Raw genomic sequence first — 22,739 nt, 5'->3', positions numbered from 1 at the left:
CCCCAGGCATTAGTGGGGAGCCACTGGAAATTGACAGCTGCTGGAGAAGGGAGAATCATTCTGTTTTGAGGTGTAGCCACTGGTAGGTTCCCCATGGTTCCGGGGATGGTCCCATATCCATGCCCATGGGGTAGTACTAACCAGACTTGACAGGTTATCAAAACAAAATAAAAGACATGAAGTTGGGAGGGGTTCTTTTGGGGCATACAGAGGGAATTGGAGTGGGAAACTAGTGAGGTCTGACCATATTTCATTGTAGGATTCAACAAAGAATAAGAATAAAGAAAAATGCTAGTTATACAGGTAATGGGATTGATTATCTCTTTATACATATTAGGATAGCCATAATACCAAATATTAGGGAAGGTGAGGAGTTAGAAGCTTCAGACCTTCTTGATCAAAGGATGACGTGTGTACACGAAAACAACATAGTGAAATACATGAATTTGTACACTTAATTTTCATTGTTAGTTTTAACAAACGTTGTGTTCAATGTTAGGCCTTTCTGGTCCAACTCCTATCATCTCTCCTAAAAAATCTTCTGTTATTGTTCCTACTACCACCACGCCCTTCTAAGTTCTAGATTTTAGAAAAGCAGCCAGTATGATTTTCTTAAAACCTAATTCAGATTTTGTTCTTATATTTAGAATGGATGCCAAGAATCCCTTATACCAGAGGTGCTTCTGAAAATTAAAGGGGAATGATCTTTCTCTTCTACCTCAGTCTTCTGCCCTTATGGCTTCCCATCTCATTGAGAGTTGTGCTCTAGGTCTTCAATGGACTATTAACTCCCCTCTACTCACTCACTAAGGCTCCAGCCAGCCACAAAGCCTTCTTGATGTTTCATAAACACCACATGTATCTCGGCCCCTCTGACTTTTTCATAGTGTTCTCCATGTGTGGACCTCTCTGTCACTGGACTTGGCCCCTTGGCTTACCTTCGGGACTCATCCAAACCTTCACTGAACTGTTACCTTTATAGTCAGCTTACCATCCCCCCTGCCACACACTTGGTTGAAAAACCCAGTACCCACCCCTAACACTCCCCCATCTCCCTCCTATGCTCCGTTTTTCCCCATTGCTCTCATCACTCTGAATATTCATCCTATATTTTTTTTTCTTATTTTGGTCATTGTCTGACTCTCTTGCACTGCCAAAATGTGAACTCCGTGAAGACAAGGATTGGTATTGTAGCTCACTGCTGTGCTCTCAATATCTACTCTAGAATCTGTCATGGTGGCACTTACTCCATTATGTTTGTTTAATGACTAACAAAGCAGGACTATACTATGAGTTTCTAAAATGATAGATTCATTTGAATTATGCAGATCATGTTTGGAAGGGACTATCTGGCTAGAGGTGCATAAAAGAAGTGTAAATAATAAAATGCAACAGTCAGAATGCTCAGGTTCTTGAATGTCTAGCCTACAGCAGGCATTTAGCAAATATTGAACTGGTGAATGGATACATTGACAGCTAAATGAGCAATTGGGCTGTGATTCTGTGGTTTGACCTTGAGGTCTCTGAGCCTGACTGGCATTGACTGTGAAATGCTCATTCACTAGAGCCACAGCCCATTCTCCACCCAAAAAAAAAAAAAGAAAAAAAGAAAAGAAAAAAAACCATCTCCACCACATACCTTCTGGGTCATACCTGAAATGGCCACTAGGCAATGTCCAACTCCATAAGGCAGTACTGTTAATAAAATTGAGCTCCCTTAAAAGAGGTCACCTGGAGCCCCACCCTCAACTGCTATCTGAAGAGACAACTAATGGAGAAGGATGCTCTTTCTATCTGTTCTACCCCCATGCCTTGTATGACACTGGGCACATGGCCTGTGGTCTCAGCACTCAAGATGATGCTTTATTTATAACCATATCTCCTGGATAGACACTATTCTTGAGTTATGTGTGGTCATTCTTCATCCCCTGCACATGATGTCCTGCCACCATTTCTATGCTGTTTCCTCTGTCCATCTTCACATTCAATTCCCATGTATCCCTTTAAGCTTCAGTACAAAATCCATCTCCTCCATCAGCTTTCCTTGACTCTTACGGCATTTTCCATCTACTGCCTTTCTGGGAGTTCAGAGCTCTCTTTTACCAGCTGGGAGTCACTTGATACACTGCCTAGGATGCAGTCCCTATCCAAGCATTTCACTGTATTGTTCTCAGCGAAACCTGAAATCTACCATTTATGGACTGGTAGGAAGGTAATGATCAAAGGTCAGAAATGAACTTATGAAATAAACAAAAAAAACCTGAAGTTATGGTTCGTGGGATTATCAAGGAACAGTGTATTCTTTGGAGGCCATTTCAAAAAAAGAGAAAGTCCAGCTGGCCTTCGAAGAGATGTTATCTCCCCCTGCCTAGACCCTGCCCTCCAGGCTTCAGGAACAGCATGGTCTGTCTTGTGTAACTCCCGCCCAGGCAGGCCCCCACTGTTCCTCAGGCCTCCTTCAGTCTACCTTCCGTGTTCTTTCTAGTCAAACTACTTGGCTGCTAATGGAGAACATTCTTTCATGCCTGGTGTCTTTTAGCCTCTACCCACTTTCTCCACTCGTGATTTATTCTGTGCAGAAAACATGGAACAGTGACAGCAGGGTTGGTAGAATGAGGTAGGATAAAACCAGCATTTACTTTTAACCATCAAAAGCACCTCCAAGAGATGGCATTTTTGTCACTATTGAAATACAAGAACACCCAGGCTCAGAGAAATAAGGGAGCTTGCTTTACTGTAACGGCAAGATAGGGGCAAGACTTCACTAAGATCGCAATGAATGTGATGAAGCGTCGCATCACTGTGTCTGAACCAGGCCCCTTTGCCCCTTAATGATGAATACAGTGTCAGGCAGGCAAATTGGAGTTGCTTATCTCCTTCGCTTGGCTCTATCCCTGGTGAACGGGCCGAGAAGTAGAGCTTTGGTACTTACATTGTAGGATGTGTGACACCATTAACGCTGTGCAGTTGTCACTACATGGAAGCCTTCCCAGAGCCAAATCCTTCTTTATTTGAAGAGTAAAAAGATATCTGCAAAGGATTTGAGGAAAAGAGCTTGACAAAAACGCAGGAAGACAGAAGATCCAAGATAATTGAAGGAAGGAACAGCATCCGGACACTCAGGGGCCTTTTTGGGTTGGTGACTCATACATACACTTTGCTTCAGAATCAAACCAATCCCAGCCCTCATCTGGCTGACCCAGCACATTGGCAGGTTCTGCAACAGTTCGGAATTGTCCTGGATGTAGGCTGCCCCCAGCTTGAGGGACCCAGCCAACTCTCTTCTGGTCCTTCATGCCATGAAAACAACCACACCCTGAGCTAGAGAAAGAGGAACCTCAGCAAGCCTGAGCAGACTCTGGGGGATGCAAAGAACTGTCAGGTAGACAGGGCCATAAGAATTCCAGAGGTTAGTGGAGCAGGCAATCACTCCATGATACCAAGACAGGGTCCAAGCCATTCTGACCAGTTCATAGCACTCTAAGATACTGAAACTATGTTCAGAACTTAACATCTGCCACTGAATTTAGACTACCTAACCAAAGAACATAGTTCAGGAATCAAGGCCATCAAGCCATGCCTGTGCCCACCTTATTCTCTTGACTGGAGCACTTATTAACAGTAGGTGTGAAACTAATGGTTGATGAACTCAGGGATGCAGAACCTTCACTGAGGACCATAAAATGCAGGTTTGTGTTTAGGGCTCTGCTGAACTGAACATTTGTCACACACACTTAAAGCTTTAGTAAAAGAGAAGTCACTTTGTGTTTTTAAGTGTGTGTGTGTGTTTGTGTGTGTATGTTCTTGTTCATACATGTGTGTCTAGAGGTCAGAGGACGACTTTGAACTTTGGGTATCAGTCCCAAAGTACAAAGTACAATGGACAAATCCTATTTTATGTTAATTTTATGTAAAATATGACTTTGTACATTAGTCTAGCTGGCTTGCAAGCTTTGAGGTATACCTCTCATCTCAATGCAGAAGCACTAGGATTATAGATGCCAGTTCCCACATTTCTATGGATTGCAGAGATTTGAACTCAGGTATTCACACTTGTGTGGCTCATGCTTTTCAACTTAACCATCTCTCCAGGCCCAGGGCCCACATTTTGATGCATAAACGTATAAGAAAGGCTCCATCATTGTCTATTTTAGTTCCAGTGTTTTCTTCTATATGCAAAAACATGCGTTACACACTGTATTTCCCTATATAAGATATAATTTTCCAGACTAAATTCTATGTGGAGTTTTCAGTAGCTAATTAATGCCCTGAAGGAAATGGAATAAAAGATAACTAGTTGCAGGTGATAAATGAAAATCTGTTCTGAAAAATCTTGTCAAGTGATTACTCAGCTCATGGAAGCTTTAACCATTATGTCCCTTCAAATTGTGAGTACCTCTTATGTACTAGAAATGATTAAGTTAAAACAGTTATTTTGTATAATAGTCTCAGATGTCCATGCATTGACCCCAAACAAGGAATATTTTTAATCTCTACAACGGGTAGCTTTTATTTCTTTTAGTGTGTATGTGTGTGTGTGTGTGTGTGTGTGTGTGTGAGAGAGAGAGAGAGAGAGAGAGAGAGAGAGAGAGAGAGTGTGAGAGAGAGAGAGAGGGGGAGAGAGGGAAAGAGACAGAAAGGAAACCAAGTCCCTCACTGTAGCCCAGCCTAGTCTAAAATTCCCTACATATTCCAGGCTACCCTCAAACTCATGGCAATTCTCCTGCCTCGACCTGTGCTGAGATTACAGGCATGAGTGATCACACCTGCTCTGTTAAGTATTCTTTTTTGTTGTTTTGTTTGTGAGTTTTGTTGTTATTGTTGTTGTTGTTGGTTTTCATGACAGGGTTTATATGTATTGCTTTGGAGCCTGTCCTGGAACTAGCTCTGTAGACCAGGCTGGCCTCGAACTCAGAGATCCGCCTGCCTCTGCTTCCCGAGTGCTGGGATCAAGGGCGTGTGCCATCAACACCCAGCTTTCAGTTAAGTAGTCTTAAATGGAACAACAAGGAAAACGTAATGTAATCCTAACATTTACCATTGCCTGTTTTCAAATGTAGATGTACATGGTATTAATTAGCCCCATTGCAAAAGGAAGTTTGTTCTTGGCAAGGAGAAAGGAAGCCTTTTGCCCTTTGATTATCTGTTGCTAGGAAGCAGGCAACATGCTGCCTTAGTAGTAATGGTCTATCACCTAAGAAGGCAACTGCTGCTACAGACCCTTACTCTGAATAACTGATGAAACATTTATCACCAAATTAATTTTTCTCACATTTTTGAGAAAGTTCATCTCCATCATAATTGGCCATAGTTTAAAACTCAACTACAAAGAGTTAGTGAATGCAAACTAGACAACATAGCAGGATATTGAGCTATCTTGGCAAGTGGTTGACAACAGACAAATGTGAAGACAACTAGGGAAGGCGAGGCAAGCAACTGTGCAAAGACTCCACACCAAAGGAGTAAGTCAATCTGCATGATGTGGTAGGGGCAGAAGCCGGGGAAATGAACCTGTGGTTTTAAATTCAGTCAACTTTAGCTTCCAGGACATGTTCCTTATCTATAACCTAAAGACCTAGATCTTTTCTGCATGTAGCAGTCTTAGTCTAGAAAGCAGACCATGTTTTCAGGGAGCGTTCTACCGACAATGTCATTTTGCTGAGTATATTTTCACTGCAAATATAAAGAACATTTTCATAAGCATATATCATCATTACAAAATGGATCCTTTCTGACTGTGGGATACATCTGTACACACATTCATTTTCAGTGATCATGAGCATTGGCTGGCCTCAAAGCTATCCTGACTGAAACACAGATGGCTTGAAACAGCATGCATACTCTTGTGGCAGTTAGTGGATTAAGCCTGAAAATGCCACCCAGGCTTGCCATTCATCCATTCTTAGTTCTGAAATCTGAAGAGATTAACATTTGGGGGAACAGCCAGATCCTCCATCTTTCTAGACCCTCACCTTGTCTCAGAGAGTGACTTATACCGAAGCCATGCAAAAAAGGAACCAGAGCCCTTCTTCAATAGCTAGAGAATGGGTATTCTCAAGTAATGTCATTCAGCATACACACAGTTAAACACTTTACCTTGTGAGCTCTTCCCGAAGGTGTCCAGGGTCCACTGGGAAAAATTTCACCATAAATTTGAAAACAACCTCCTTAGGATCTTAAAACACAATATCTCCATAAGTTTTATTAAATGTTCATTACAACAGTTAAGACCATACATGCACACACATGCACACACACACACACACACACACACACACACACACACTCATGCACATACACATACTCACACTCAGGCACACACACGTACACACAGTGTTCTATTACCCCTTCCCATAGACTTATTTTACATTTCAGTTTTTCATATGTATGCTGCTATCATTTCTAGATTGTGACTCTATGAGAAAATCTCCAACTCATTCCCCTTTCACATCCTTTCTCCCTTTGGGTTTCTTTTGTAAAGATATGCCAATTTGAGGCCTAGTCTGTTCTTTCTAAGAAGTGGTTTATTCAAAAAGACTATATTTACAACTCACTATCTGTGAATGTTCAATTCTGCCTGAGAATAGGACCCAGGTTCAGCTCAAACACATGAATGAATGTCTTAAGGATTTCTTTCATAAAAGGAATGAGAAACAATGTGGACCAACACCTCTATCAATGTTTAAAAAAAACATACCCATAAGAAAACACATCTATAAATTTTCACACCTACTTGCATTTGAAAATGAGAAAGTTGAGGCGGGGGGTGGAGCTCAATGGTAGGATACTTTGCTAGCATGTACAAGGTCTAGGGTTTCATCCCCAGTACCAGAAAAAAAAAAAAAGAATAAAGTTTGTTAGATCAGAAGTAACCACACACAAGAAGCAACAGTGTCATTCATTAAATATAGCTTTTCTGAATGTCCTTCATGTGAGGGATATTATTCTAATCAGATACTGTAGAAATTAAAAGACACTCAAGTATCCTCAGTCTTGTTGGAGGGACAAATAAGTAAACAGAAGAACTTGAGTACCGCACAGCCTATATTGAAGAAGCCTTCCAGGAGGAGTTGACAGCTAAGTAGGTTAGCAGAGGGCTATAGGCAGGGACAAAGTGCTTTCTATATAGTCAAGATCTTTGTGTACCATGATAATAAGGTTGGACTTTAGAGGTAAGCAGGAGTAACATGTGGTGAAGGTTATATATTTCAGTCAATCCCTGGGAGAGTAATATGGATGCTTAATTGGAGAAAATCAGTTCAAAAGCTACTGGAATTGTGTGACATAATCACAGAACCCTGGGGAAGGAGAGTCACAAGATGTGTCAATATGTGAGTGGACCAGGGAACCAGGAAGAGAAACTGAAAGCAAGGTTTCTCAAAGTGTTAAGACCCACTCAAACACACACACACACACACACACACACACACACACACACACACACACACAAGCAAGTGCGCGCCTGTGGAATTAGTTAAATGGACATGCCCCCTGACCCTTGTCCCATGAATGAGATCCAGTATAAGATATAGGAATCACTCACTCATAACCTGAAGCAAATGGCAAGGCTTGTGATGGCAGAAGGTCAACATTATTGCAGATTGAAGAGTCTCAGGGCCCAGAGTTTCATGCAATCTGCAGGTGGTATCATTACCAGAACTCTTCAGATGTACCCCAAGACCCAGCCCATGAGCTTATTCATCACAGACAAAATTAAGACAATTTTCTCGATTTCTAAACTTAACTGGCCAGATGATGGGCTGATGCAATTTATTTAAGATGCCTCCCCTTCCCCCGTTTTAGTATGGTGAGGAATTGTGTGGGGCTATAGGAGTATTTTTCAAGCGTCCACTGAGGACTACATTCCTTGAGTAATCTTCCATACTTACTTTTTGCTTGCTTTGTTATGGGCTTCAGAAGTTCCAACCAAACCTGTAATAGCATCAGTGAAACAACTGGTAAAACACAGTGGCAGTGAACACAGCTCATTTTCTTTCTTTTTTGGTATCAGATAAAGGTCATCATTAAATGAGCAAACACTGGGACTATTTAGATTTCTAAAGATAGTTGGAAACAAACGGCCATCACCATTCTTACTCAGTCCAGTCATAGTTCTCCTGCGACAGTAAACACTGTTGATCTATAAACTGTGTTGTTAACATTTCAATCACTGCTTCCCGGCCTTGCTAGGATGATAGAGGTGTCACAGGCAAGGCTCATCAGTGGCTACAAAGACTCATAAAGGCATTTAGCATCACATCGGAGTCCTACAGTCCCATGACCCTTCCCCCCTTGCCAATGCCCACTTAATAATGAGCCTTTCTTGGAAGGTGCGAGATCATAGATATGCCAAGGCAAGATGCAGCAGAAGAACCTTCTGAAAGTTAGGGCCCAAGAAACAGGGAAAGAAATCTCCCTAAATAGTCATGAGGTCAGGAGTCTTAATTCTGGGGGTTAAGGTCCAACCATTCAAAATAGATAAAGCTTTGATAGCTGGTCAAAGAGTAACAGAAAAGGATCAGGAGGCAGAAGGATTTGTTGGCAGACCAAGGCAGCTTAATGAACAAGGCAGGGGGAGGGAAGACAGTTTTAAATAGAGTCATTTGGCAAGGTATAAATAGGTTTTGTATTTTTAATATTGTATCGAGCCTTGAGTACTTAGGTGCAGCATTTTGAAGCATTTCTAGATACACAGAACCATGTAATAAAACCCACTTACATTATTTCCAGAATGGCTGCAAAACTCTAATCCAAAATATTCCTTTTCAGAAAGATTGAGATGGCTGCAGCTCAGGTTAAAGAGTGCCTTCCCGGATGATTTTTGCTAAACAAAACAGATTACAGCACAGTTTGAATTCCTAGCATAAAATGCATGATAAAGGAGAGAAGCAATGCCTTTCTTCAAACCCCATCATTTAGAGGACCTGCACGCCCCCTAAAGATGTTAAGAACTTTACAGATACAGACAAATCTACATACAGATGGTTTTAGCCTCATCCCCCAAAACTCTTTGGCCTAAGGATAAGCCCTCTTGGAAGAGATAGCTGTGCAATCAGCCATGGCTGGATCTGCACATTCATCCTTCACGTAAAAATCCTTAATTCATTTAGTGCAGGCAGCTTGAATGATTTCCCCCAAACTGACAGACAGTTTAATCAAGATGCAAATCTGACCTTACCATAGCCCTACTTCAAATCCTTGAGGGGAGGGGGCTCTCCTTTAGGTAGAGCCTCACTGGTTAGCCAGGGAGGCCTGCTGCTCTCTCCCCTCACTCTGTCTGCTTGCCTCTCCAATTGCATTTCTTTCCACCTCTCCCTGACACATTGCTCTACTAATGGCAGCTTGCTTGCACGTCCCCTGACATGTCAAGTCACTTCGTGCCTCTGTGCTTCTGCTCATGTCATTCCTTCTCCACGCCTGCCTGCCCTTCCCACCTTTCCTTAGGTTGGCTTACTCCTACTCAGCTCGGTTGTCGTTGCCCTAGGAGAAGCTTTCCTGATACGGCAGGTTAAACCAAAGGTGGACCCTGAGTTCCCAGTCATCCAGTGTACCTCCAACATGACACACCATAGCCTGCTTGTCTAGCTTCCCTCTTAGTTGAAAAATTTCCTCCCCGAGTCTAGCTCAGAGCTTGATGTACCGTAGAGGCTCTTAAGAGGTTGTTGTTCTAACAGAAAGTTGACCGAATTCTTCATAAGAGTTCTTTGAGTCAAGTTCGTTTTGCAGTTTTGCCCGCAGAATCTGCATACAGTGAATTCTGCTCACATAAGCCACATGTATTTTTCTTCGTAAGGGCCACACACGCGGTGAGCACAAAGAGGTGCCTTTCTTAGGCTTCTCTGGAAACCAGCACGTTGAAGAGGGCTCTGTGCAAATCCGGGTTGAGCTCTGTATGGCTTTAACGGCCACCATTGCTGAACTCAAGTGTCGCTGTTTCAGGGAAGATGGCGATGGGAAAATTGGACCCTCCGCGCAAAAACATGCCTTTGAAAACTCCTAATGAGCAAAGTCCCAGGGTGCTCAGAGTGCTGAGAGAGAAGCCAGGTGTGGGTGCGTGGAAGCAGAGTTGGAAGTCACTGAGCCATAGAATTAACAGCAACCATGAGAGGGCAGGGGTCACTCTAAGGCAGTGGGACAGGGAACAGAGCCTACATCTGGGATTTAATAGCTTCCAGAAAGGCAGCCCACCTCGCCATCACTTCCCCCGCTGGCCAAAATTGTGCTCCCCCGCCCCTGCCCTCTCTTCCTTTGCTTGCACTGCACAGAGCTCCAATTTAAGATTCATTCGGGTTAACCAGGGTCCTATTTTTAAACCCAAATAGGCCACAGAGGGCAAAAAAGAGATGGCACCCCCTCGCACCTGGAGAGAAGGCTGCCAGACTGAGAGTTTGATTTGATGTGGGAGATCATGCTGAAGCTACTGGCCAAGAAAAGGGAGGCAGGCCTGGAGCTGAAAGTGGGGGTGCAAAGGGCCTGGGGGCTGTCTAGTGGGAGAGGAAAGTGCTGGCGAGGGGGATGGGAGTGGGGGTGTTTGGTGCCTATGTGGCAACCTTGCCTAGGGCAAGTGCTGACACAGACCATTCCAGACAGATGAAATCGCTCCTATTTTTAAAGTCCTCCAGACAAGGAGCTGCCATGGGAATTTTATTAAGAAGAAGAAGAAAAAAAAAAAGAATTTCTAAAGAGAGGGATGACAGCAATACTTTTTCCAACACCATTTCTGTCACGAGGACGAGATTCCGTCATAGACTCCAGTTTCTTTGCAAACAGTTTGAAAAGCTCTCTCTCTCTCTCTCTCTCTCTCTCTCTCTCTCTCTCTCTCTCTCTCTCTCTCTCTCTCTCTCCTTCCCTCCCTTCTTCCTACCTCTTTCTCTCTTCATTCTTATTCTGACTTTTCATCAGGACGCTTACTCCCTATCAACACTACCATACTGTATATGTTTGTATACATGTGTTTACTTACATGCTTCTGTAGTCACAGAAATATAAAGCCATTCACAGAAGGGTTACAAGTAAGGCTTTCTTTTTGCTCCCTTCCTTCAGATCCCCTACCATGTTTATTACTATAATCCAAAGATGCTTTCATCCCTGCAAATGTTGCCAAATGGTTCTTGAAGCCATTGGCATTTTTGCAGTTGGAGTCTGGGCACTCCTGTGGCTCAAGCACTCCCCCATCTCCGGGACAGGCATTTCCCTTCTTGGTGTACGTTGAAATTGGCCAGCCTTGTGGAATGTGTTACATAATAGGTAGGATTTTGGTTCTGTCTCAACATGCAACCTTTAATTTTTTTTCCTACCATTATGATCCAATTCTTCAACATTTGTGTTCTGACTTCTTTCTCAGAATATCTATTTATATACAACTTTTTATATTCTTCTTTAGGACTTTTGATTTTCTGTACAATTGTCTGCTCTTGTTTCAGATGGCACATTATAACATTCGAATCAAGGTCTTTTGAAAAGTCGGACATCTCTGCCATCTGTCAGTCTCCTTTCTCACATCTCCCTTGTATAGAAGCAAAGCATTGCCTGCCTTCTAAGCAGAGCTTTTACTTTTGTTGGACTAGAAGCCAAACTTGGAGTATCAGACATGTTAGATACATGCTGTACCATTGAGTTACATCCTTAGTCCTTGTGGTAGTTTATGCAAATGTTTCAGAACTTAGTTATATGGTGTCCAATTTACTGGGTCATAACCACTAGCACTGATTTCTAGAGGCTCCAAACTCATCATCTCACGAAGGAAATAACATTCTAAGTGCTTAGTTCTATTAAATTCAGGTAACTAAACTTTCTTTGTGTCTAGAGTTGTCATAACCAGATTGCTAAATGCATCTGGATTGTAATCTTTCTCTACTCAATTCTGACTAGATGAATGGAGACAAATCATGTACCCAGGTTTGAATATCTAGATGCACAGTCAATAAGCATTTACTGAGTAAATAGATTAGTTGACACAAACATTTAATTTGATTGGTGTACATTAGTATGATAACCCTCTCATGAGGAGAACAAACACTGCATGATCTGGGAAAAATGAGCAAACCTCTCTGAGGCTCACTTTACTAGTCTATGGAATGGAGAAGATATTCATTAAATTATCTCAGAGGATTATAATGAGAACTAAGCAAAATAATCCACAATGAGATCTTAGTTTGATGCTTGGCACAACATAACATACAAGCATATGTAAGTGTGTATAGAAGATGTGGATGATGTAGAGGTAAATACAATGAAATGAGTATGGAATAGGACACACCAAACTACAATAGAATTATTACACTTTCAGGGAAAATGGGATTGGGGGGTCCTTCCATTTTTGCTCTGTATATGGCTGACTATTTTTAAATAGGCAAGGCCAGTAGAAATTCTCTTGACCGAACTCCGCTTAACAGCACAGACCATGTTTTCCTTTCCCTCTTTAAAACAACAACACATGTAATGGTATGAGAAAAGCTCACAGTTAATAATAGGCTTCACTAGTGTGAGTGTGGGTGCTGCTGTATAACAATCAAGTCCCATGTTTATTAGTAACTATTTTCTGCATCATACTTTGGACAGTGTGACTTGTTACTATACTTAGGCAACTTGACTAAATTATATGCATATGTTCATTTTTACATATTATATTATTATCACTGTCATTTCTACGAAAATTAAAGCAATCCTTATAGAGACTGCATAAGGGGCACCTCCACGTGCTGTCCAATTTGTCTTGGACATGAATAAAGCAAAGTAATAGAGAAGAAAATATATCAAATCTGACAGAATTCTGTCCTCACTGATGTTCCCTAACCATCTACATTCTCTTGCCATATTAAACAAGAAATGGGAAAAGGACAATGGAGAGCACAGTCTGAAGTTCTTATCTAACAGGAAGGCTTTGCCCCTATGGGGAATTGTAGGCACATGTATATAAATGTGAAATGTGTCAATGTGTATGTGTGTATAATTTATTACTAATCTCTGATTCAGCAAAATCTTATCAGTTAACAGGCTAACAAGCACTTTAGAAAAGATTGAGAAAGGGTGTCTCACATATCCCCCCTGAGTGCATACTTCAATAATTTAATCACATACAGACTACATAATTAAGCTTTCAGAAAAGGATAGATTAGAATAACATATTGCACATTAATAGACTATAATAAGTTAATTTTTAATGTTGCTTTATACTTGTTATATTTTCTGGAGAATTTCAATGGATGTAATAAAGTTAAAAAGTAGGATATTACACAAAGTATCTTCTAGATTTTTTCCATTTCTACTGTTGACTCTAGCATTCAAAATATTTTTATACTCTCCTTAGAAAACTGTTCTTGATATCACAAGTGATAATTAATTCATCCTATTTTATGTTCACACCCATTTTTATCCCAAAATATGACTGTCTTTTGCATGTTGTGTACGGTATAGCAAAATGCTACTCAAACAGTAGAAATGAACTTTTTCACAGTTCTAGAACCTGACACTTTACCGTGAGGATACTGGTACAATCACATCCTGGTAAGAGCACCTTTTCGCCAACTCTTCACATGTGAGGAGAAAGGGAGAAGAAAAGAGGAAGGGGTGGAGGTTTCTCTTGTACTGCTTATAAAGACCACTAACCATATGGATAATGCCTCAGCCTTCTGACCTCAACTTTATCTTCTAAAAGCTCTGCCTTCTAATACAGTCACATCATGGATGAAATTTTCAACATATGGATTTTGCAAGGATACAAGTCAGTCAATAGCTATGAGCCAGCTTGATAATATGATTTTGTGCAAATGATGTTTGCCTGGGTGAGTAAGTGTGCTACAGCTTATGGAAATGAAAGAACAGTTTTTTAGTGTTGGTCCTCTCTTTGCAAATTTGCATAGTTTCTGGGGTTGGAACGTGGGTTGCCAGGCTTGCATGGCAAGCACTTTCACCCACTGAGCCATGCCACTGTCCCAATAAGTTGCCATATTTGACATTTTTGACTTTGTATTTGTTTGCTTGTTTGTTTGAGACATTATCTACCTATGTAGCCCAGGAAGGTCTTGAACTCACAATCTTCCCATTTCACTCACCAGAGGGCTGACTGGGATTACAGATGTGTGCCACTGTACCAATCTCATTCTTTACTGTTCCCAAATGTTAAATGAGCTCTCTGACAATGAAAATTTGTAAGCATTTTGAAAAGAAGGCACCTACAGAGGGCCCAAGGGGAAAAGCATATGATGAGCACTCACCTTGCATTGGGGAAGTCAGAGCATCATGGTGACAAGATGTGCAGAGTTTGCAGCCAGACACACCTAAGTCTAGTTCTGACTTTTTCTCCCAGGAGAGGAGTTATCTTAGGCAGACTGCTTTGTCTATCCTGAGCTTTAGTTTCCTTCATTGGAAAATTAGAAGATCGAAAGCCAGGCACGATGACCAGTTATTGTATAAATCCATTAATGTGAAGTATCTAGACTCAGCAAATCCATAGAGACAGAAAACAAATTCAGGGTTTCTAGGAGCTAAATGGCCAGGAGGGATGAATGAGGAAGAACTCTTAATTTGTATCAAATTTCTTTTTTGAGTGATTGAAATGTCCTAGAATTATATAGGATTTGATAGCTGTGCAACATAGTGAGCTATTAAACACCATTTATTTGTGTACTTTAAAGGTAGCAGTTTTCTAGTATTTGAATTGCAATCTTAACTTCAAGAAGAATTTTGGTGAATAGCTCATGAAAATATTCTTCTGCAGTACTTTATAGGGTACCTGGATGAAAGAAGGCTGCAATAAGTGCCGACTGTTTGTACAGCGATCACATAATTTATCAGCCATACTTGGATGCTTTTAAGGTTGACAGGGGCCACTAATAATAACTACAGTTTCACGTTTCACAATAGGTATAACCCAGGATTGTCTTGAACAAACCCTGCTGTGTGGTCACATAGCTCTTAGCATTTGGGCAGCTTATAGGGTCTGTTTTCACAGAAGTGGTATTTCCTTGTGTTCTCAGAATCTGGAACACTTGGGCTCACCTACATGATTATTTTCTTTCCCCTAATAGTAATGAATGCCGGCTGGTCATTCCCACACTGGCAATTGAATGATCGAATGATCATTTGCTCATTACAGTCCTGTGATTCCATTTCCGCATGTATGGGCTATGATGGTGAGAGCAGAGAACTGCTTCGCCAGTCTTACCCCTGTCCTCATCACTTTAACATTTCAAAGGTCCACCTCACCCCTCCTTTAGCATATTCCTCTGTTATCTATTCTCTTGTCTGGGTTCTTTTGGTTATGTGATCTTCATGCTGTCTATACTCTAAGCTTATTTTTGAGCCACTTGCTGTTGTCATTCTGTATATACCATTACCCAGTATGACCCTTTCCACCTTCTTTTCAATTCAGTTCACATTGTTGAGACTCTACTTTGTGCAAGGTGCTTTCCCACTGTGCATTAAGACAGATATGAGCAACATAGGCATTGCTATGAAAGAACACATAGACTGACAGGCAATGTGGGCACACTGATAATCTCAGCAATGTGAAGGGGCAAGTGCCTTTGAATAGGAATGTATGCATGGTCAGTATGAGCTCTCATCCACAGTGCACCTACCTGCCCCTAAATCGGATAGTACATAACACAAGGGACTTCCAGCAGAGGGGACACCCAACAGTACACAGAGCAAGAACTGGTAAAAACAAGGAAAAAGGAGTCTCAGAAGCAACAAGGATTAGAAAACCGTGTCTAGACAATGATCCATCAAGCAATTTGCTGTCGTTAGGAAAGAAAGTGAGATTCTGTAGTTGCAAAGGTAGGCAGGAGCCATGCACACCAGAGAGTTTGCTGGCACATGAAGCCAAGCCCCCAAATGTGGGCTGGGGGAGGGGGAAGCAAAAGACATGAATGGCTTTAAAAGAGATATTGACATGGTCAGAATCTCATTTTAAAAATATAAGGCAGGAAGTAGAGCACAGCTCCCCAATGTATACATTCCATATGCATCCCTTGGGGTATCTTATTCAAAAGTAATCTGATTCAGTAGGTTTGGCTGAAGCCTGAGCATCTGTGTTTCTTGATGCTTATGGGGCCTCTGGTGGAAGAAATGCTGCCTGGGATAATCAAAGGTGGAAGGGATGGGGCAAACTGGTGGCAAGAAGATGCTTTGGGGTACCATCATAGTTGTGGAAGGTGAAGATGATAGATGTGAAGTAAGGTCATAGGCACGACAACAAAGAGCCAGATGTAAGACTTAGCACTGTAGTGGACACAAGAGAGCAGAGGCAGAGAAGGAGGAAAGAGTTTAACTGCTGCTGGCATTCTCTTTGCGAGCCATATGGTCTTGTCTCCTGCCAGGGTAAGGGTATGCAGACACAACAACCAAACTTAGGCACATTTTGCAGTCTACTGGGTTTTTCTTTTCATTTTTTTTATAATTAAATATGTGCCTCTGTGTGTGTGTGTGTGTGTGTGTGTGTGTGTGTGTGTGTGTGTGTGTGTGTGATGTATAAATGCGTGTACCCATGTCCCTCCCTCCTTGGATACTCACTATTCTTTGCACCAAGTCTAAAAAGACAAACAACCTTTATCATATCTTATGCCCTCTGCTGGCATAGTGACAAAATAGCTAACCCTCTCCTTTATTCACTCTGCTTTTAAAGTAGCTAACTCTACCTGATATTTTTCTTTCCTGTTTCCTGGGATGAATTTCAGAGTTTCTTTGTTCCCTATCTCTTTGTCAGCTGACCTAGTCCACCCCTCTGGAACTGCTCCAGATCAGCTGCCTTCACCACGGCAGTATAATCACATTGTATCCTCTTGGAGACTGTTGCGACATTGTTCCTTCTGGCTACTCTGTTCCTTTCAGTTTCTTGAACTTCTTCATTCCTGAGCCAGGGCAGTGGTTCTCAACCTTCCAAATGTTCTGATCCTTTAATATAGTTCCACATATTGTGGTGAGTCCAACAATACAATTATTTCATTACTACTTCATAACTGTAATTTTGCTACTGTTAAGTACTGTAATGTGCCAGGTGGTATTGATGCACGCCTTTAATCCCAGCTCTCTGGAGGCAGAGGCAGGTGGATCTCTGTGAGTTTGAGGCTAGCCTGGTCTACAGAGCAACTTCCAGACAGGCTCAGTAGTGAGAAACCCTGTGTGAAAAAACAAAACAAGAATCATAACGTATATATCTGATATGAAGGATACCTAATATGACTCCTGCCCAGAGGGGTCATAACCCACAGGGTGAGAATTGTTTCCATATAGCATTTTTTGGAACCCAGAGCCAAGCAGAGAACTCTGGGTAAAGGCTGGGGCATGTTCTAAGTAGAACAAGAGGTTTGAAGATACTTCCGCACCTGGCCTTGTTTGGTGCATTTCTGAGTTAAACAGTGTTGTCACCAGTGAGGCTTTCCTTCAGTCTTGTCCTGTTCTCTCCCTTCCATCTTTGTCTGCCGAGAAACAACCGTGGCAGGCACTTCATCCATACTGGACCTCACGGCCCCTGAAGAGAGAAAGCCTTCTCATTTCTTAGCCTCTACTGACCCAGGAATCTAAGGACGCCTTGAAGATTAAATTCTAGTACTGCCTCTAATTAAAAAAAAAAAAACACTTTCACTTTTTCATCAAAAATACAAATACTCTGGGCCCCGACTTGTAACTAACCCTGATGCCCTGAGCTGGATCTCAGGGACCAACACCGTAAAAGAAAAATGGGCTGCCTTGAGTTGTGCACCATGGCAATGTACAGGCGTGTGAATGTGCACTCTCTATCTATATCTCTCTACCTACAATCATTAAACAATGACTTAGTTAATAAATTCATAAATATTTCTTAAAGCTCTAGAGAGGCTGAGTGAGCAGTGGAGATTAAAACTATTAATTCTGATACTGCAAGAAGTGTGGCATACATCTTCCTATTATCAGACGCAATCTAATTTCTAATACGTTCTAAGAAGTAAACGGAAAAGAGAAGGGGGATTCATACTGGGGAAGCTGCCTAGAGATGTAGGCAAGGTGGCTTCTTTAGGGCAGGGCAGAAAAGCGTCCCCTTCTAAGGGTTCATTCCTAGTAAAAAGAGAACTGCCAGAGCCTGGAGAAGTTAATTAGCAGGCGGTAGCAGCTCCTTCTAAAATGGAACGCTGCTTAGCAGGCAATCTTGTCTTTTAGCTTTTGGTGACCAGCAAGATGCAGTTAGTTGCACATAAAACAACAAAGGCAAAGTAGGAAGTCGACAGAGGCCCCTTTCCCCTGGACCCACTGGACTCAGCCATAAACCCTGGAGGGAAGCAGTTTAACTAGGTACTTAAGATTTCCTCATGGGGGCAAGGAGAGAGACCGAGGCTTAGATTTGCTTGTGCCTGTGTGAAATTCACACCAAATTACAAGCACTTTTCATTTGGTTTTGGAAAACACAAAGCTGTTCAAAGTGCTGCATGTGTGAAAGATGGGAGCCTTCAAATTGCTCAGGATTAACCGCTCAGAGAGAGTTCCGGCCATGTGACTTTCACTGTCCTGGGGGGTCCTGGAGATTCAATTGAGCAGCTGCCTATCACTCCTTTGCCCTGGGCCATATTGATGCTGAGAGAAAGCAAATTGCAAAGAGAACTGTGGGATTCCACAGTGTAGTATCTGATAGGTGATACTTTCTGGCAGGCACCTTTTGAAAGCTACATGGGAATGAGAAGGCATCACTGCCCGGGGCTTTACAGAGGCCTGGCAGTGACCTGGACAGGGTGCATCTGATTCAATGCTCTAGATTAGTTGCAAACTGACTCTCACCACTCAGTCACCCTTTATACTAAGAGGAGAAAAAAGGGGGAAAAAAACCAACCCACAAGATTACCACCCTAACAGCAGCCATGCCCCCACTCCTGGGACATTGAAATTATCATGCTTGTACTGGAAAGACTGCTGCAAAGTGACAGGGTAATAGCAGCATTCTCAAGACAGAGCTCCCAAGTCGTCTCAAAATTACTAGCTACTCTGGGCAATTAAAACAATTATAATTGTTTGTTTCCATGAAGTGCTTAGCACTAAATCCATGCAGTGCGCATGAGGCACATCCAGATTCCAAATGGTTGTTGGAGCTTTCGTCTAAACTTGAAAGCAATTCTCTATCAACTTACGAGGTACAACAGGACACCACGGAAGCCATTCGAAACTCCGCACTCCAAAGCCTCCTTCTGAGAGGGTGGAGGCTGAGAGCCAGCCCAAATAAGACACTTGCCTGGAGTGATCAGAAAGTGAGGAGCCCACCTAGGAATGGGACCCGGGACTGCTGGTAATGTGTTCATGTTGGGCCACCAAGCTGTCCTTTATAAAGAGAAAACTCACAGCTAAGCATATGAAAGATAAGAAAGAAACAAGCAAGGTCTCATGAATGTGCTCTGCTACTGAGCTGTGCCCACATCCCAACATCTGAATGCCATTCCTCTGGGTTCCTCTTTCATATTCAGTCTGACTCCCTGACACCATCATCCTTTGTCACCCACCTTCCTCACCTTTGTGCTCCTGTATTGTTGATTCTCCTTTCTTTTCCCCTGCTTATAACTCTGGTGCCTCTCCTTTTCCATGACATCCTTCCTCATCTGCCGCTGGTTCTGATCTCTTCCCTCCTGGAATCGACTTTGCTCATTTTAGCTGAACAGCCCAGCTGGACTGTGAGCTGAGTGCAAGCCATGGTTGTTGTGACGGGCTGTGAATTCCCACAGAGCCCCATCCCTAACATGTTAGGAGTGCTAAGGAAAATTGTCTCCCCTCTTCTCTGTCTCTGTCTCTGTGTGTGTAATGATGAAGCAGGCCAGAGAATGTATGGTCTTTGGAGAAAGAATCCAGGATGGCCTTGAACTCACAATTCTCCTACTTCACTCTCCTCAGGAAAACTAGTAAAATCTGGGTGGGTGAAGGAATCATAGTTGAAATTTACTTTTTATTATTATTATTATTTTCAATGACCAAAAATGTTGGTATTTTTTGTAATTAGCTTAGTTTCTATCATTTCTGGAAACTGAATATAAAATTCTTTTAATTGAGAAAAATCCCTTCAGGGGACTCTGGGTGGCACAATGACAGATCAGATGAACTATCATTCTCTTTCGGGGACAATGTGTCTCATTCCTTTATTCTTTCAACACCCTCCCATTAGCCAGGTGTATTTGCTTGTTGACAACTGAGGACCAAACTAAGGGAGCAGTTCTATACCCTGGAGCAGAAAGCCCTTGCCTCTGTCTCATTTGGACTCTTTCCAAGTACCACACTCATGGAACTCATTTAAGGCCGGCCTGTCGTTCACTCCTTTGCGCTTGAGTTCCTGAGCCCAGAGAATCTAGTCTATTCCTATGGGTTTGGCTGTTTGGTGCTGACTTGGATAGAATATAGCAGCTACTTGGTATCCAGTTAGCTTTACTTGCCTCTGACTGGATGCTGCATATGGTGTGCACACAGTGGGTGCCTTGTAAGGATCTGCTAAACCTGGGCCACTGAGGTCTAATTTCATTCCAGAGCCTGCCTGTAACTTCCTGCTCCCCTCCTTGAAGCCTAAACGGGCAGTTAAACAGCCTGAGGACTGGCTCATGCTTGAGAGGTTGGTTGAAAGTAGCCCAGACTCTACAACCAGAGCCTAGGGGTAACACAACCTTCTCAGCCTGGGTTTGGTCCCATCACGATTGACCTTTGCCATTTCCCACCTCACCATTTCAATACTGGCACTCTACTGTAAGCGAGTGTATCAGAACTCAAAGTTGCTGTCTAGAATTCTCTAGTTATACCCAGGGGCAAGCACGGTCCCGTCCAGGGCAGTTTTAATTCATATATTTCCTTTAAATACTACATGTCAAAAAACCCAATGCACAAGAAAGAGGGAGCATGATTTGACTTGCAAAATGTGACACCGTGGGGAAGCGGAGAAGACTGTCTAAGTTAGGAGTAATGTTCAGTGGGAAACTTGATCCCAATAGATGCTAACCTTCAGGTCTCAAAATTTAGCCATCCCCAATACCTTTCTCTTTTGATTGCTTAGGTGGAATTACTTCTGTAGAAGGATCTGGTTAAGCTGACTCACTGCTATTTATAAATCAAAGCCAAAGATATTCTCCTCCTCTGAATGTTAAATTTGACATTAGCTACTCCACATTGTTTCAAATGCAGAAATGTGTTCCTGGTGCATCCACACAAAGACTTCCGGGGCCTTTGTGGATTATTAGAGTCCAGATGACCTCTCTTCTTTGTTGTTCTCTACAAGAGCCTAAGGCAGGGTGCTTATCATTTCTGGTTATCTCCATTTCAAAGAGTCAGTGAAGGCTTACTGAAATCACACAGTTACACATCTGCATAGAAAAAAATTGATACTCTACTATGTAAATTATGTGTGCTTCATCCCTCCTGCCTGAAGATTTTGCTTCCTAAAAGCAGCAAACTGGCATTTGGTCTGCTAACTAACCCATCTGAGCTGGGAGTAGCTACCTAGCAGCTGAAAGTATGAATAAAATTCTCTCATAGATTCGTATTTATTGAACATCTACTATGTCCCAGGTTAAGATTGCTAAGTCATCACATATACTTTGCCTTTACAGAATTAACAGACCTCATTTTGTCTGGACTTATTCCTACCCACCGAGAGGCCCCCATGAGCAAAAGCATCGTTCTTTGTGTCCCCGTGTAATGCTCAGATGCCACATACCTTTTCAATGTCTCAGAACTGTTTACATTGCTCATCTGCCCTGTGAAAGCTCCCTGAGCACCCACAGAAGACTGCTTTCTTAAGCTATTGTCTCCTACCAGTTGCTGGCTATTATCTGCACCAGCACTCCCTACACCCATGATAGCTAACTCCCACAAAGTGGCTCTAAAAAGACAGGCCTTAAAGAATAGGTAAAGTGATCAAACTTATAGGCTCTTCACACATACCACCACCCCATCCAAAGCTTGTTTCTACTGCTTAACTAGATAGAGACAGTTTAGTGCTAGGAATTGAACACAGGACCTTACACGTGTGTCTGGCAAGCAGTCTACCATTGAGCTACATTCCTAGTTCTTTTTAGATTTGAGTTTTAGGCAAGATCTTGGTAACTTGCCTAGTCTGTCCTTGAACTCTCTCTGTGTGCCCAGGTAGGCCCTGAGCTTGAGATATCTCTTCCTTATCCTCCCAAGCAGTTGGAATTAGAGGCATGACTAGTCTGCAACCTTGAGCATGTTGCTTCTGTACCTCTCCTAGCTGCTCATCCATTAAGTAGGAAAGTTGCTAGCACCTATTTTACTGTGGATTTCATTAGAAAAAATGTGTAGAATTCCTAGCCTAATACCTAGAACACAATCAACATTTTTTAAAATACATACTAGCTATTATTATTATAATTTAGGTTGGAAAAGAGTTCAGGGGTTACTGTGGGCTAGTGAGCAATGGATTGGTGTTTAGGAGCAGGTACCTGGAACATCTGTAGGGCACATGACTTTGCTATAAGCAGCTTTACCACCTGAGGAGGAATACCTATTGTGAGGCTGATGCAGAAAAGACTTTATAGTGCAACTGTTTTAAATTTATTATTTATAAATGAACAGGTAAAAATTACACATATTTATCATGTATAACATGGCATTTAAAATATGTATACACTGTGGAATGATTAATTTGAGCTAATTAACGTATGCATTACCTCACATATTTATCACTGGGACAGCTTTTTAAATGAAGTTTCCCTTGTTTTGGTTCTGTATTTGGCCTTATTCCAAAGCAATATGTGCTTATTAAAACATCGGGGCATCAGGCACGA

At 42.1% G+C, this 22,739-nt stretch overlaps 1 protein-coding gene across 1 annotated transcript in view; it reads right to left on the bottom strand.

Annotated features, from left to right (window-relative positions):
- The window catches only part of Frmd7 (FERM domain containing 7), a 95,256-nt gene that overhangs the window by 8,610 nt on the left and 63,907 nt on the right, over positions 1 to 22,739 (bottom strand). The window contains exons 9-14 of the mRNA XM_051178814.1: positions 20,382 to 20,508; positions 19,098 to 19,227; positions 8,720 to 8,824; positions 7,890 to 7,932; positions 6,097 to 6,175; positions 2,933 to 3,030 (exon numbers count right to left, since the gene is read on the bottom strand). Coding sequence (XP_051034771.1) covers positions 2,933 to 3,030; positions 6,097 to 6,175; positions 7,890 to 7,932; positions 8,720 to 8,824; positions 19,098 to 19,227; positions 20,382 to 20,508 — 582 coding nt within the window. The remainder of the gene's footprint in view (positions 1 to 2,932; positions 3,031 to 6,096; positions 6,176 to 7,889; positions 7,933 to 8,719; positions 8,825 to 19,097; positions 19,228 to 20,381; positions 20,509 to 22,739) is intronic.

The sequence above is a fragment of the Phodopus roborovskii genome, unplaced genomic scaffold (assembly GCF_943737965.1).
Source record: "Phodopus roborovskii unplaced genomic scaffold, PHOROB, whole genome shotgun sequence".
In the NCBI taxonomy this organism is placed as follows: Eukaryota; Metazoa; Chordata; class Mammalia; order Rodentia; family Cricetidae; genus Phodopus; species Phodopus roborovskii.
The sequence above is the reverse complement of the archived record's forward strand: the minus strand, read 5'-3'. Positions and strand labels throughout refer to the sequence as shown.